The 15,345-nt window shown below is 51.2% G+C and overlaps 6 protein-coding genes across 6 annotated transcripts; 3 read left to right on the top strand and 3 right to left on the bottom strand.

Moving 5' to 3' along the window:
* Window positions 1-647: 647 nt before the first annotated feature.
* Window positions 648-2,264, top strand: A1O5_01266 (uncharacterized protein; the record flags this gene model as incomplete). The annotated part of the gene is made up of 1 exon (XM_007741885.1): window positions 648-2,264. The coding sequence occupies one exon, from the start codon at window positions 648-650 to the stop codon at window positions 2,262-2,264; it is 1,617 nt and encodes a 538-aa protein (XP_007740075.1).
* Window positions 2,265-3,069: 805 nt separating this feature from the next.
* Window positions 3,070-5,568, bottom strand: A1O5_01265 (uncharacterized protein; the record flags this gene model as incomplete). Its single annotated transcript, XM_007741884.1, has 1 exon — window positions 3,070-5,568. One exon carries the CDS (start codon window positions 5,566-5,568, stop codon window positions 3,070-3,072), a length of 2,499 nt encoding a protein of 832 aa, XP_007740074.1.
* Window positions 5,569-7,041: 1,473 nt separating this feature from the next.
* A1O5_01264 (uncharacterized protein) lies at window positions 7,042-8,298 on the top strand (the record flags this gene model as incomplete). Its single annotated transcript, XM_007741883.1, has 1 exon — window positions 7,042-8,298. One exon carries the CDS (start codon window positions 7,042-7,044, stop codon window positions 8,296-8,298), a length of 1,257 nt encoding a protein of 418 aa, XP_007740073.1.
* A 546-nt stretch (window positions 8,299-8,844) lies between these two features.
* Window positions 8,845-9,764, top strand: A1O5_01263 (50S ribosomal protein L13e; the record flags this gene model as incomplete). Its single annotated transcript, XM_007741882.1, has 2 exons — window positions 8,845-9,087; window positions 9,330-9,764. The coding sequence occupies 2 exons, from the start codon at window positions 8,845-8,847 to the stop codon at window positions 9,762-9,764; spliced, it is 678 nt and encodes a 225-aa protein (XP_007740072.1).
* An 814-nt stretch (window positions 9,765-10,578) lies between these two features.
* Window positions 10,579-12,399, bottom strand: A1O5_01262 (uncharacterized protein; the record flags this gene model as incomplete). Its single annotated transcript, XM_007741881.1, has 1 exon — window positions 10,579-12,399. The coding sequence occupies one exon, from the start codon at window positions 12,397-12,399 to the stop codon at window positions 10,579-10,581; it is 1,821 nt and encodes a 606-aa protein (XP_007740071.1).
* A 1,016-nt stretch (window positions 12,400-13,415) lies between these two features.
* On the bottom strand, window positions 13,416-15,254 carry A1O5_01261 (uncharacterized protein; the record flags this gene model as incomplete). The annotated part of the gene is made up of 3 exons (XM_007741880.1): window positions 13,416-13,800; window positions 13,904-14,866; window positions 14,926-15,254. The coding sequence occupies 3 exons, from the start codon at window positions 15,252-15,254 to the stop codon at window positions 13,416-13,418; spliced, it is 1,677 nt and encodes a 558-aa protein (XP_007740070.1).
* Window positions 15,255-15,345: the final 91 nt, after the last annotated feature.

Below are 15,345 nucleotides of genomic sequence, written 5' to 3'. Positions count from 1 at the left end.
AGTTGCGAACAGCTGTGAGGTTATGGCGCCGAACAGCGCAGGCAGATCTACCGCGGAGTATAAGGGAAAGGGTTCTAGCTTGTCTACCTATAGGAAATTAGCTGAATAAATATAAGGGGCAAGGTGCAATGGTTGGGGAGGGACTCTAGACACTTACAGATGTCACCATAAAAAATAAAGGTGGATTTGAACAGCATAAATCGGAAACGTCCAACTGGATTACGTACGCAACGACAGATGACTTATCTCAACCAAGACATCGCCGCCAGTGCCGCGATTGGAGCAGAGACCGAGTTCCTAAATGATCAAAAATGTTGGAGTGAAGCTTCTCCTGGAGAGGGAACAAAGTTGAGATACAACACGGCGGGGACCTGTTATGGTGGGGGAAACACTTCGCAGCAAGGCGCTCAATGACTACAAGTAGTAGTTAGTGGCTCGCTAGTCGACACCCACTAGAGCAGTTAGGGTGACGTCGATCGGATGAGTTGCCCCGAAGATCGGCAAGGACCCCTCGTGCGCAGTCTGCCTCTCATTCAGGAACATTTATGTACCTGGAACACCTTTTTCTATCGCTGACGAATGTCAGGAACCGCAGCCAGCTTTCTGGCGATGTCGTGCTCTCCTATCGAACCTGAGTTGCCGCAATCATGACGGAGATTGCGCCCCGCCAAGTCACTCCGCCTGCTCTCCAAGCGCCCACCGCCAAAGAGAAGAAATATGACCGCCAATTGAGATTATGGGCTGCCTCAGGACAACGCGCCCTGGAAGAATCCCATGTTCTCTTAGTTATAGGGGATGATGCCTTCGGCTCCAACAGCAGCGTTGCTGGCGCTGAGACTCTAAAGAACCTCATCTTACCGAGTGTCGGCAGTTTCACCATCGCAGACTCGGCCAAAGTCACCGAAAGAGATCTGGGAATCAACTTCTTCCTCGAGTCGGACAGTCTTCACAAATCAAGAGGAGACGAGATGAGACGGCTGCTACAGGAGCTGAATCCCGACGTCACTGGCCACGCGATTTCAGCTCCCTTGGCGGAATGGCTCCCTGTGCAAGGGTCCCTCAAGCCTTACAATCTGATCCTCCTCTGTGCTCCGGTGGCTCGGGAACCGCTCGAGAAGATATGTGGTTATGCGTTAGAGAACTCAATACCAGTCATCTATGTCCAGTCAGCCGGCTTCTTTGCCTCTTTCTCGATTCAACTGCCTACTGAATTTCCCATTGTGGATACTCACCCTGATCCTGAGAGCACCCAAGATCTCCGTCTTCTTGCGCCTTGGCCTGAGCTCGACGCTGAAGCCGATTCTCTCGGAGACCTCACATCGTTGTCAGATCACGACCACGGCCACATCCCATACATTCTCATTCTCTTACACTACCTCAGACGGTGGAAGACAGATCACGATAACAAGTATCCCTCGTCGTTCAAAGAGAAGACCGAATTTCGGGACCTTGTCGGGTCTGGTGCAAGAACAAACAACCCCGAAGGCGGCGAAGAGAACTTTGACGAAGCCTGTGCCGCGGTGCTCAAGAGCATCGCTCCGCCACCAATAGGCAGTGGGTGCAGGGAGATGATGTCTATGCCTTCCTGCACCAGCCTAACCACAGATTCGGCAAATTTCTGGGTTGTCGCAAACGCTATCAAAACGTTCTATGACACTCACGGTGTTCTGCCGCTCCCTGGAGCTCTACCAGATATGAAAGCCACCAGTGCAGATTACGTCAAGCTTCAGACCATCTACAAGTCCAAAGCACGAGCTGACGTGGCGGAAGTAACTAAGCTTGTTCGTCAAATCGAAGCGTCTTTTTCAAGAACGGCTTCGCAAGTTCCAGACTCGGAGATTGAAGCCTTCTGCAAAAATGCCTCTCATGTACGCGTCTTGACGAACCAGAACAGGGAGGTCATCCCTTCACTCCGCCTGATGGTGTCTGACCCCAAAGTCCTCTCCCGTCTCGCATCCATTATTGAAAATGATTGGGAGTCCCTTTCCCCTGTCTTCGTCGCGCTCAACAACAAAAGCTTCTCGTCGGACATGCAGCTCAACGTGGATTCACTGTCATCCGACCCTGAGATGCGCGAGAACATTACCAATGCTATCACGGAAGCCGAGCGTGTGGAGGGCGGTGAGCTGCATAACATTTCCAGTGTAGTCGGAGGCATGGTGGCGCAGGAGGCGATCAAGCTGCTGACAAGGCAATATGTCCCTGTCAATGGAACTTGCGTTTTCGATGGGATAAAGAGTAAGTCTGGGGTCTTCAAATTCTGAAACACAGATATAGATTGCGCCAAAGTTTGAGAGAACTGAACAAGGGTCCTCCGGTGGCAGAAATAGAAGAAGTCGACGTGACGAATAATGAGATGGGTGATGATCGAGCTCACAACGGAATGAAGAATGGATGACCGGGCACAAAAAGTATGATAGACCAGAGGAGCACCATGGGTTCAACGATATTCGACCCAGGGCTTGATACACGGCTGCTTGAAGACTCGACTCCTGTAGAAGGAGATCCGGAAGACCTTGATTCAAGGCTATACATGGGATCTGGAGATAGCCAGCTACCCGAATAAAGCTCAGTCAAAAGCTCAAACGAGGACTAATCAAGCACGATAAAAGCTCCTATAACACATTTCGTAGTTTATACCATTATTACCGTATGTGCCATGCCATGGCATGCCAACCGAAAAGCTCTATCTATGTACATATATATATGCACAAGAAGTGAAGATCCATACATCTGCATTATACATCAAACACAACACACAGACACAAAAACACACGAACACATCTCCCAGCCAATTCTGTAGGGGAGAAGAAGAATGGACTTTTGGAACTGACCGTGTCGTAAGTAGCTCCTTTCGCTGGCATACTCCACCAACAAGCCCTTGTAAGGACCGCCATCATACCGTGATCAAGGAAAGCAAGGATGGGTGAGACACTGCAAGGCTGGAACGCGGCAAACAGGTTCAGGGTCTGCGGAGAACGAGTTGCAGAAACAGGCTAGGGATCGGACTGAGATGCGCGTACCGAATTGGCGTGAAAGAGGACCAACAATCCCGAACACAGGAGGAGATTATACCGCGTCTCGCCATTCCTCTGTCAGCTCCTCTTCCTTGACCATCCTCCTCAGGTCCTTCAGGACAGCCTCTGTGCCCTTTTCTACCACATTTATCCGTGGAACGCGAAATCTATTCCCACTGACCTCCAATACTCTCAGCCTCCCTTCCACCTTCTCCTTGGAGCCAGGGAGATTGCCCAATAGCCCCAACTTTGGTGGTAGGCTCTCGATCTCATTGTTCCTGATGTCGAGGACTTCCAGCCCGCGGACGCCCTCAATGTCGACGGAAGTGAACCAATTATCTGTAGCCAGCAAAGTGTTCACGTTCGGCCACCAGGCCCGGACCCAAGGGACGTGGCCTGCGAGACGATGGCATGAGATGTTTATTTCCGCGAGGCAGGGGGCTTTAAGGTATGTTGTGAGCGCGTCGAGAGAGGTCAGGCCTGTGGAAACAATGTAGAGTGATTTCAGGTTTGGGAGGAAGAGTTCGCTGGTGAGGTACTCTGTCGGATGCAGTTGAGGGTTATGAGAGAGGTCGAGAGATTGGAGAGTGTATTTCAAGGAAGGGTGTGAAAGGAGGTCAATCGGGAAGGATGGGAGTTCGTTGTTGGAGAGTTTGAGGGTGTGGATTTGTGAAGACAGGTCGATTTCGGCCACGGAGAGGGTGACCAGTGAATGGGAGGAAAGGTCGAGGATTCCATTGGAAGGGGTGTAACGGTACTCCCCGCTAGATTTTGAGCTGGTGAGGTTATCGCTTTGCTCCGGGGAAGGCTTCTCGGATTGTTCGAATTCAAGTCTCTTCTCGAGGTCCGCCTTGAGCTCCGAAGTATTCATTGTGAGGTACTTTTTCTCACGAAGTGGATTTCCGACGATGTTCAAGGTCGACAGGTTCGTCATCAACGCAATCTCGGGCAGAACGAGGCGGATGTTGTTGTTTCCAAAATCTGCCGTTTTTAGGTTATCCAACTGTGCTAAATCTGCGGGAATCTCTTCCAACTGATTTTCCGAAACTTCCAAGGTATATAATTGGTTGCAATTCGTTAATGGGGGTAGGTTGATGAACTTGTTGCCGTTTAGAGCGATTGAACGCAGATTTGGGAGATCTGGGGCATTGTCACTGTCAAAGAATTTCTCCAGCTCATTGAAGGACGCGTCCAAGGTACGCAGCTCAAGGAGAGCCAGCGTGCCTGACAGCAGGGTACCGGAAATACGGTTTCTGGAGACGTTTAGTTCGGTCAAAGTTGAAATAGGTAGACTCTCCCACGGGAGTGTTGCAAACTTGTTGCCAGCAATGTTCAACACCTTCATGCTCCCAAGTCGAGATAGACCTTCGGCACCAAAGCTCTGGATTTTGTTGCCGCGTAAATCGAGAACTTGAAGATGCTCGAGGTTGCAGTCGCCAAGTTCCAAAGTGCCTTCGATGAGATTGTCCGCCATGATAAGCTCCTTGAGATGGGGTATCTGGCCGATGACCTTGAAAGCATTGTTGATAAGTTTGTTGCCGCTCAAGTTCAATGACTGAAGTCTTTCCAACCTTCGCATTCCTATGGGTATTTGCCGCAATCGGTTTCTGCGCAGGTCTATTGTCTCGAGGCCGCCAAATTGATTTGTGCTCTCATCATCGTCAGCCAATTCCGATTCTGAAAAATCGGGAAACATGTCATCCTCTAATTCCTTAAACTCGTTGTCTGCCGCATTGAGTTTTATTAACTCCACCATTTCGGCCCAACTCGTCGTGCTGTTCTCCGATTTATACATTTGCATGACTTCTGGAGGCATTTGTTTCAGTTTCATTGCTGCGATATTCAGATGACCAGACGTTACAGCCTGTTGTATACGTTTCCGCAGCAGCCCTTTGTTATCGCCACCTAGAGACGCCGCTTCGTCGATAAAATCCGATGGCCAGGAAGAGGCTTCAGATGATGGCGGGGCTGTCGTCCCATTACTCTCGCGAGCTTTTCTTTTTGCAGCTTTTGCTTTTGCAATCGTCTCCCGTAAAGCCGCCGATGACTTGGGGGAATTTGTTGCCTGGAGTTCTTTCACTACAGCAACAGTGGCGGCTTGCTGAGCGGGGGCGTCCTTTCTTGCTTTCGTCGCTGATTTTGACGGTGGAGTCGATGGTGCGAGTGTATTCTCGCCTCTTAACCGTGGCTTGAGGAGCGCCGGCGATGATTCAACGTTAGAGACGGCAAGCTTGCTATTAGATCTAGTGATAGGAGAAGGGGGTCGGAAAATAGAAGAAAGTGGTTGCTTCGGAGTTGGCGTGGGCGTCATTGTTCCCCTGTCCCCATAGGTTGGCTTATGTTTCAAGGTTTGAGCTGATATCTTTGACCGTGGTCCTCCAGTAGACTCCTTGTAAGCAACATCAAAGGCTGAACTGACGGACCTCCTGACATCCCGAAGTGGTTTTGCTATCCGTGAGTGGTGACCCTTGACGAACGCCTTTGGTGGTGTGTAGATTTCGCCAGGCGAGACAACCGGTGGTAGAGTCGTGATATCCTTCGTCGGAGACATCCTCCCTGGCGGCCGAAAGGGCCTTTTAGTTGGCGAATCTGGTCTAGATGTTGTCGGTGAAGGAGTCGGGGTTGTCTCTTGAGGCCGATTCGTTTCCTTTGTCCCGGGCTTTGCTGCTGTTGGATTCTCATTACCAGTCTCAAACACCGGGGGATTTTGATTGGAGCCAGGCGGAGTCGTGTCCATAGCCGTTATTTGCACATCGCGGAGAGCGTCTCTCACAGGAGACTCGCTCCTTGGTTGTACAGGTTTGTCCAACCAACCATATCTCGAGCGAATTGATTGATTGACGTTCTCCCCGAGCGGACGAGGAATGTGCGAGGTTTTTCGCAAATCATCGTGATGAATGTTCGGCACAGGCGACGAGCGAGCAGAGAGTTTCAAGTTGTCACTTGAGGCCACTGCACGTGGCATTGGCAGTTTGGATAGCCGTGGAATGCTACCACGGACGGGGAGATGAGACCCCTGCTCCTGGAGGTGGTCCATGCTTTCTCAGAGATGAGAATTTGGAAAACTGAGTTTTGCTTGGGACATGGGCTCGGGTAGCAGTATCATCTATTATACGGAGAAGCTCTGTTTGGGGCAGCTGCTGGATATGCTGAGAACTCAAAAGCTCGGAGTGACAGCTCGAGGGTGTCGAACCCGGTAAAAAGGATCTGGGATGTTGACATTGGATCAGGGGGGAGTCAGGAAAAGATGGGCTTGTGGTTGTCCTACACGACCGCGCTAAGAGGAAGCCACGGTGACGCCACTTTGACGCGTCTGGCGCCTCGATTTAGAGTCTGGGCCACCACGGGCCACCTACAGGCCCTTGTTGGTTGCTGAAGACGCCCACCAACGCGACTCTCCAGGTGACACTGGGGGCCGCGGTGCCTAAACTGTAGGGGTTTAGCCTCGACGAGCGCCGGTCCACCCTCCTTACGCGCACTGTCCCGTCTTCAGCTCGCTCCACCGCAACCACCTTCACCAGCACCCGCCTCAACCTCTTTCAACCTCTTCCCAGCCTCCCCCCCCCTCAGTGCCTTGCTGTCCCTCTTTTCCTCTCGCGTTTCTTCACTATCCCAGTCGAATCTGTCAAATACCATCCTGCGCCCCGTGCAACTTTCTGTCTTTACCCATTCTCTCTCACTCTCGTTTCGAGACCTTTGTCAGTGTCTCACTCGACAACTGACAGAAAGCGCACTGCTACGGGAGCCTTCCCGCCCAACTCTATACTTTACCTCACATCAACATTATTTCAACTTCCAGGTGACAGCGCTCTACACGGCGCCGATTCTGCGAAGCCACCTTGCGTATTTTGGAGCCGCCTAAAATCCACAGGCAACAGGGTTTGGCCATCTGTTCGAGGCCGACTTCCACATGGCCAACTCACAGTCCCCTGCGGACCACTCGACGGTTCCTGCTACTCCTCCACCTGCTCGCACCCGCTCAACAGACAGTATGAACAAATCCTCCTATACGTCTCCTCCACCAATGTCTGCTTCAATGACTCCCCCTCCGTCTACGCAGCCTCCTCGGTTCCAATCGCCTGTCAATCGCATAGGTGCCGCTCCCATTGAGGCCTTGCTTGCCTCACCGCCACCGACTGCTATCAGATCCAATGTACTTGGCGCCTTGCCCACTCCAGATGCGATCGCGAAAGCGGATATGGAAGAATTACGAATCATGGCTACAGAGTTGGTCTCAGCTGTCCGAGAAGCGAGAACCTCGGCCGCTCATTTCAAACTCCAACACAATCTTCTAACCATAGAGGCAGACCAGGCTGCGCAACGAGCTGAAGTTGAACAACAGATGAGTCGCCGGGAAATTGAGGTTCTCCAAACCCTTGAGTACAGGCATCGCGCAGCAATGCATTCTCGAAACTCACTTCCCCCACCACAACCTCAGATTGAGGCGTTGACCAAAACCTGTCGTGCTTTAGAGGATGAGCGCGACGAGACAGAGAAACGACTGGCACGGGCAAAGAAGTTGGTCGGGTTGCAAAGTGATAGAATAGAATTGCTTGAAGAGGAAAATGCTCTACTCAGGCGGCGAATACGCGAGAACAGAGAGCATTTCACCAGGTTCAAAAGTCTGTCGCCATCATACAACACTCCTCGCGACACCTTCACGACTCCTCACCGGAAGCCCGTGCCGCCCTTCCCTGAAGCTCCACCGAACCATTCGAACATTGCTGCCCTTCTTGCAGCTGGCGAAGTTCTTAGTGGAGAGAGTCTCAGCGTTCCTTCGACGCCCACAAGAACTCATACTTCCAAACTCAAGCACGGTCATACTCGTGGAGCTCATTCTCTGTCCTCCCTTCAGACTACACCTGTACAAGTTAGGCCTGCCACTCGCAATGGCTATCCAGAGGCTATGGTGCCTCTTTCTGCACCCGCTTCTCAATTGGTGATTGAATCGGCAGAACGAGAGCGCCATGACCGGGACAGCACCATTTCCATATCTGATGCCGAGGAAGGCAATAATGACGATAGCATTCCAGAGTCTCTGGCCAGCTCACTCGCGAGCGATATGCTGCGACGAAATCCAGGCGGTCAAGAAAGCTTGAGGCTGTCGCAAGGTGCAGAGCGCTCGAGCAATCTTCTTCAAAGCAAGATTTTTGGTCCCATCAAGAAACCTGGTCAGCTCAGAAAGCGAGGGGCGAGCTTTGGAGACACCGACATCAAGATGAAGAAGGCGAAAATTTCACAAGGCGTTGGGCTTGGGATTGGACCCTGGAGTCAAGGCTGAGAGGGAGAGTGCAGATGATCAATGAATGATGATTGGAGATATGCCTGTAATGATACCCTCTCTCGGACCAGGCGTTGAGATAGGAGGCTCGGACGTAAAATGTGCCAGTAGGATGTCTCTACCCCGGTACCTCATACTCAGTCTTATCAATGGAGAACATTCTCAGCTTCAGTATTCCGTATGTACTTCGAACTGCCTCAAGAAATGTCGTCCAAGCTTCGTCGAACAAATTGTGTGAACAGGACAGATTTACCTCAGACTCCCTCATAGTGGTTCCCATTCTCCAATCATAGGTAGGGTGGATGTGAGGGATGACCGTGAGGCTGGCAAATTACAAGGCTGAGGCTAGTCCAAAAACGAAATACACGTGACTACACAAATCTTGGCCAAAATATCGTCGCCAAGCCTCGAAATTGCATCGTCCTCTCCACCAAAAGTTCGACCTCACCTGCGGGCTTCGGACAACAACTTCATTTTCTTTTCCCCTCCCTCAGCCTTTTCCTCACGTCAAATCGTTGGTAGTAGGGGATCGTCCATTTCGCAACAATGGCGATCAAGCACAACCAACAGCTCCCAAACAACCACTTCCACAAGGATTGGCAGCGCCGCGTCCGCGTGCACTTTGACCAGCCCGGCCGCAAGTCTCGACGCCGAGCCACTCGCCTTGCGAAAGCCGCTGCAGTTGCCCCCAGACCTGTCGACAAACTCAGACCGGTGGTGAGGTGTCCTACGATCAAGTACAATCGCCGCGCCAGGGCCGGTCGGGGTTTTACATTGACGGAATTGAAGGTATGATATTTTCCAGTCTCGTCTCTTTTTTTCTCACTGCGAGGTCAATTGAGTCTGGCCGTGGAGAGCTCAGGGAATGGGTTTGAAAACTAGGGACAAGAGAAAGAGGAGGCGAGGGGAGACAAAATTCCATGTTGTCCAATTTGGCCGATGTCGGTCTCCAGTCCCAATCATCAATCTCCAACACAAAAACTTAGAACATGTCACTAACACCTCCTCTCTCTTTCTCTCTCGATGAATAGGAAGCAGGCATCCCCCGCAAACTTGCCCCTACGATCGGTATCGCCGTCGACGCCCGCCGCCTGGACACCAACCAAGAGACACTCTCGCTGAACGTGTCGCGCCTGAAGGCCTACAAGGCCAGGCTGATCCTGTTCCCGCGCAAGAGTGGCCAGCACAAGAAGCTCGACTCATCTGAGGCCGACGTCAAGATGGCGACCGAGTCGGCGGAGAAGAAGGACGGCAAGCTCGCGACCACTGTCCAGGGCGTGATGGCTATTGACGCCGGCGTCGGCATCAAACACGGCTTCCAGGAGATCAAGAAGGGAGACATGCCCGCGGGCGAGGAGGCCGCGTACCGCAAGCTGAGGAACGCGAGGAGCGAGGCCAGGTTCGTCGGCGTGCGTGCGAAGAGAGCCAAGGCCAAGGAGGAGGCCGAGGAGGCCAAGAAGAAATAAACATACCCTCCAAGCATGCACCCACGGGCTGCTAGGCCAATGAATACATGACCTGGAGCATGTGGTCTGATCTTGATATGATTTTAGAAGGGTGGGGAAGAGACAGCCTGGAGCGAGGAAGGAAGGAACGAAAATCCAACCATCAGCGAGGCTGGCATGAGACAAAGTATGAGCGAGTGTGAGCGAGTGTGGCAGGGTGGAACGGAACGGAGCAGAGCAGAAGAGCATGTTACGTCATGTCATGTCCCCCCTTTCCGCACAAGAGTGGTTTCTGTTTCAGGAGGCGTGGTCGTGCACTCATCCATCAGGAGAGGAACCCCCTCGTCTCCAGCCTTCCATGGCCTTGCGGACTGAGGACAAGTCGAGAGGCGCACAAGGGCAGGCATAGAAAATATTGAAAAACAAAAGGAAAAATTCAGAGACAGCACACACTGAATGCAATGAAGCCTACCTAATCAATGGGCCTTGGGCTCCTGACCATGCATAAAGTCCATATCTATCGCTTGACAAGTGTGTCTCGTCTTAAGCCCCGAGATCAAATGCATGGAGAAAAAGCGTAGGCAGCGCCAATGAAAATGATGTTCACACGCAGTAAATGCTCCTTGTAAAGATCCTGGATGAATTCATGGTTCTGACTTGTCACTTGCAACTGTCGATGAGCTGAGAGCAACCGTAGACCACGGAGCCATGTGCTTCTGACACGCCCATCCAAGTCACCGCCGTATAAACAATGGTCCTGCATAGTGCTAGGGAGTATCTTGCAATGTTCATCAATTCATGTATTCGTGATTCAGCACATCTGGCAGCAGCAGTGTCACCCCTTTTTCTTGCCCTTCAACTCACTATTGAATCTGAATTCGTCACCGTCTCCATGGAGCAGTGTCCAAATGTTCTCAAATGCTCCCTTGACGCCCAAGGTCGGGATCAAGCTGCAGAAGACGGTCCTCAACCCAGGCTCGGCTTTTTGCGGAATTCCACTGAACGTGGTCTGGATGTCTGACCTAAGTCCACCTGCCCAGTCAATGTTCATAGTCCATATGAGCATGACTTTCTTTCTGAATTTCTTGCCGCCTGCAGTAGCGGTGACTTCTGCGTCGACCGCCGTATTTTCAGTCATGTCCAGGTATCGTGCTAGTTCAATGGCTTTCTCCTGAGTCAACTGTTGGTCTTTGCCATCCTCATTCTGATGTTCAACGTGCGCTGAGGATCTGTTGTATTTGGTGTCCATCCAGTGAAAGATTTTGGCACGTTCGACCGCAGCGTTGAACCATCGTCCTATGCCCCAGATCAGGCCACCTACATCAAGTCGATGCAGAGGGTGCTCCAAACGGTCGTTAACCCATTTGTAGATCTCGGTTTTTGTGGACTTGGTACGCCGTGCTCTGCCCATTGGCTCCTTCAGGTCCACATGTTCGACTTTGGCAGTCTGGGCGTCCACAACCACTTCAAAGACACAAGAAAGGGCATCTGGAGGCCATGGAGGTGGCGCTTCGACCTTCAATAAGTGGATGATCTTCGTACGATCCCTAAACGCCTTGGTCTCTGTCTGAGCATTCAGTTGCAGGTTGCCAGGTGCAAAGAATGTTAAGTGGGAGAGCAATTTGCCACCACCATCGGTAAACTCAAAGCTTCGAGGGAGTTTGTCCTCGAGGAGTGATTGCTGTAGCATAGAAACAGTTTCCTCGCTCAAATCATTGTCATCATCAATAGCTGCCTGGAGTTGTTCGTTCTCCTTTCTCAGTTGTTGTAATCTTCTGTATAATGAATCCAGAGTTGACGCTTGCCTTCCACTCTCTTCGGTCATTTCTTCATTGTTTCGTTGCGCTTCTTCAGTCTCGCTCTCCGATGCTTCTTGAACGTCATCCTGCATGCTCTCATTCTCTTCATCGGAGGGTTCCACAGCTGGAGGCGCCCTGGGTTTGAGAGGACTGCTCGTGAGAAGGCCCCGTGACTCGGTTCTCCATCTACCCGATCTCCTACTCATCTTCGAACTCCCAGGGCTACTGCTTAATGCAAGACCACGAGGTCGTTCAGGCGCAGGATTGAGACCCAGCTCAACGGGCGTCGGAGGTAGATCAGGCTCACCGCTTTCACTCCGTGGAACAGGCCTACCATCCGTCTCTTTTCTTGGGACCAGGTTGGGCAGGATTGCTGGTGAAGCGGGCTCTTCACTAGGTGCACTTCTTTCCCAAGCCGTATGTTTTGCAGGCTGACGCTCCTTCAGTGCCGGACTCCCCTTATCAGTGGGCTGACCAATATTTGTGGTCGACCCCTTTGCCAATTCAGCGAGATCTCCCTTCGACGGGTTTTGGTTTGCGGGGGTCAAGGATGCCTCTACCAAAAGGTCGGCACTCTGAATGCGGGCAACCTGGGATGCTGTCTTGGGTGCCTCAAGAATGTGATCAGATCTTCCCAGGATTTCGTCCCTCAAGAGTTTTCCCCTTGGTTCGGTGACTGAGCGACGAGAAGCTCGAGTGATGAGATGGGGATGGGAGCGCGCCAAGGAACTTTTCGTGGGAGAGAGGTAGGAGGCTCTGGTGGGAGTTGTGGGTTGTCCATTATCGGCAGTGGCGCCATTCTTTGTCTGCGACTGAGTTGGCTCGATCTTTCGTCTTTTTGGAGGGGATTGCAGCATGGTGGTCGGTGGTTGCCGTTGTGGACAATGTTTGCTCATTTGAGGCTCCTTCGCCCTCTTTGGAAAAGGAAAGCGCGTCACTGGACGCGACCGAGCGAGGCAGGACCAAGTCGCGGCTTATCCTGTTCAGGCTAGAGCATGATGTCGACTTCTACCAATGAAAACGTGATCCACCATCAAAGCAGCATTGCCGAGTCTGCTTGTTATGCTTTAGATAAAACCTAACCCGATCTGGCTTAGCTTCTGATAATATAACCGGGCTCAGAGGGTAGGCGGCCAGGCACTGCCAAGGGCGTAGGAAGAGTAAATACAAGTACTATCACTTGCTTTACACTGTTACAATAATATATTATTACCCCTGTTATTGTCCTGGCGCTTTGGGGCCGTGAATTAGTTCCGCAACGAGCCTGTCTCATTCTCGCCGAAGCGAGTCGGATTGGTTACGCTCTGTCTCTAAAAGTTCGACTAAGTATAAGAGCAAATAGAGTTTCGAGAAGATAACGAGCATTCCCACTTGAATGGAGAATTAGTCTACCATTTATCATTTGTCAGGACAAAGCTTAACATGGTTCAAATAGCTCTGCCGTGGTTAAATTAGGATAGTATGTCGCAAGGATGAAGCGAGGAAAGGAAGAGGAGAAGGCAGCAGCATTTTATACCTTGGACTCGTCGAGCCTACCCATGCTAATGCCGCATCCTTTTTCATTTGCTGACGCGCCCTTAGGGGAGCTCTATCTGTGAGTCTCGTATTCACACCCGTTGAACACGACAGTAAAGGTTGCAATGGTTCAACGATCAGGCTCTCGCAGGAGTCGGACAAAACGCATACTTTAAACAATTGAAATCTAACAAATCTGCAAACCTCGCCGCTTGCTTCCGCACTCTCAATTATAAGCACTTGGGGCGTTCTGTATTGATTGTAATAGACTCTCTTATGTTGAGCACAATTTTCCGAGCTTTACATGCTGTGGAGGCCAATGGAAAAGGCGTGCTAACTGCCTCATTTCCTATCATCCTTACCTAAGCACCTTAATCCCGCCCGCAAAGCCTCTATCGCCTTCGGCTGTCGTCCCCTCTCCCACATATGTAACCTCCACGTCCGCAATGTTTGTCGGCAAAGGGTCAGCCCCTGTACAATCCCGTTCGTCCTGGATAAATTCGCCGAATCCGTGATCGCGGGTCATGCGCAACACCGTTGAGAAGTTGTTGGTATAGCTGGCACCGTTGCTGTAAAGGGCTGCGAGGCCGCATGCTAGACATACCGCGGATAGGAAGATTGCTAAACCGTAAGCGATCATCAGCGTTCGAGGATTGTAGGTGAATGTGTTCAGGGAGAAGCTGAGTGTCCCTAGCGTAGACACATGGGAGTTGAATTTTGGGGTGCCAGGTACCAAGGTTGTGCTTTATTCAGAGGCTTGTTGTTAGTGGCCACGATGCGTACAGAAGAGATAAGGGACAATATGCTGTGTGCAAGCAATGGGGAGTAGATATTTGGGGCGCTTACTCTGGTAATGATGCAAAACGATAACTCAGAGTCAAATTCTGAAACATGTCCTCCAAACCCGTCGTAAACTGATTGAAGTCAACAGGCGCAGAAGATGGAAGTAGGTACGGCATGAGGACCGGATTCGTCCCTAGTTGGGTAAATTGCACTGGCTGTGAATCTTGAATCAAGGCATAGACAGGGGATGTTGTAGTCGACCCAAGCACGCTATCAACATAGCTCTGCATGAGACTAAAGTATTCGAAAAGATTGGCAGCCTCGGACTCCGACACACTGTCAGGAAGAGATGCCACAGCCGGTACAGGCTTCAGTATAGTCCTTGCTGCCGAGATTGTCTGTTGCCCGTTGCCGCGAAGCTCGACCTGCGCATTATATGAGGCGTTATGGAGGGAACACTCAAGTATCTCCATGTTACCACTTGCATCCGGAATTGCGGTCATGTTATCGTCAACCCATAAAGTAAAATAAACCTTTGCGGCGTCGCTGGATACCAGATCTAAGCCTTGATGGGTATCGGCAACATTCACGTTGACGACGTTGTCGAAAAAGGTCGCATTGATGCCGGGTCCGAAGCCGTCAACGGGATAGAATGAAGTGAAGAAGGGAAACTCTTCGAACTCGTTAATGTACTCCGCCATCGCGGATAAGATGAAAGACCTTGTTTGGTTGGAAGGTGGGAGGCATTGTATCGCAGGGCCGCAAAAGGTTAGGTGGTATGAGAGGTTCTGGGCTGGGGATCCGCCAGGAAGGGACAATATAGCAGCTTCCAACAAAGTTAGCTGAGTCATATAGAACAGCATGGTCGAGACGCCTGGATATTGCCACAAGCCATCAGTGGGTCTGTTCATATTTTCGGCAATGTAGCGATCTCTTTGGGTGATATTCGTAATGACTGCGGTTGTATGAATTTTCGGGCCAACGGAGATAGTCGCTGGGGTGAAAATAGCGGATAGCGGTATCAACCTTCGAAGATAATAGTTAACAAGCTGTATAAACTGCACAGAGAGGTGTATGGATCTTACCAAGTGGTAGCCGCGGTAAGAAATAACACGGGATGACCCAGCCAAAATCGCAGATCAAGAAACTCAAGGGGGTTTCCGAGCACACCAAAGATCGAATCCATAGTCCGAATCTTCACAGAGCGAGATCTTAAAGAGAACCACAGGCATTGAGTAAATGCTAAGGCGGACGAGACAGCCAAGAGCACCTTAACGAAGAAAGCCAGGGCAGTTCCAGCTGACGTAACCAATTGCTGTTCGAAATCGTATGTGACCGAGCGGCCATTCAGAGAAGAGTAGAGGATATGGTGGACAATTGCGCTGACAATGGCAGCGATAAACGACAGAACCATCACTGTTGGCGCTCGCCAGTGGATGCGTCGATGCTTGGCAGGCCATTGCCATTGTTTTGATATCTTCAGACAGGGCGAGGCGACTGACGAA

The sequence above is a fragment of the Cladophialophora psammophila genome (assembly GCF_000585535.1).
Source record: "Cladophialophora psammophila CBS 110553 chromosome Unknown aczJe-supercont1.1, whole genome shotgun sequence".
Taxonomy (NCBI): Eukaryota; Fungi; Ascomycota; class Eurotiomycetes; order Chaetothyriales; family Herpotrichiellaceae; genus Cladophialophora; species Cladophialophora psammophila.
The sequence above is the reverse complement of the archived record's forward strand: the minus strand, read 5'-3'. Positions and strand labels throughout refer to the sequence as shown.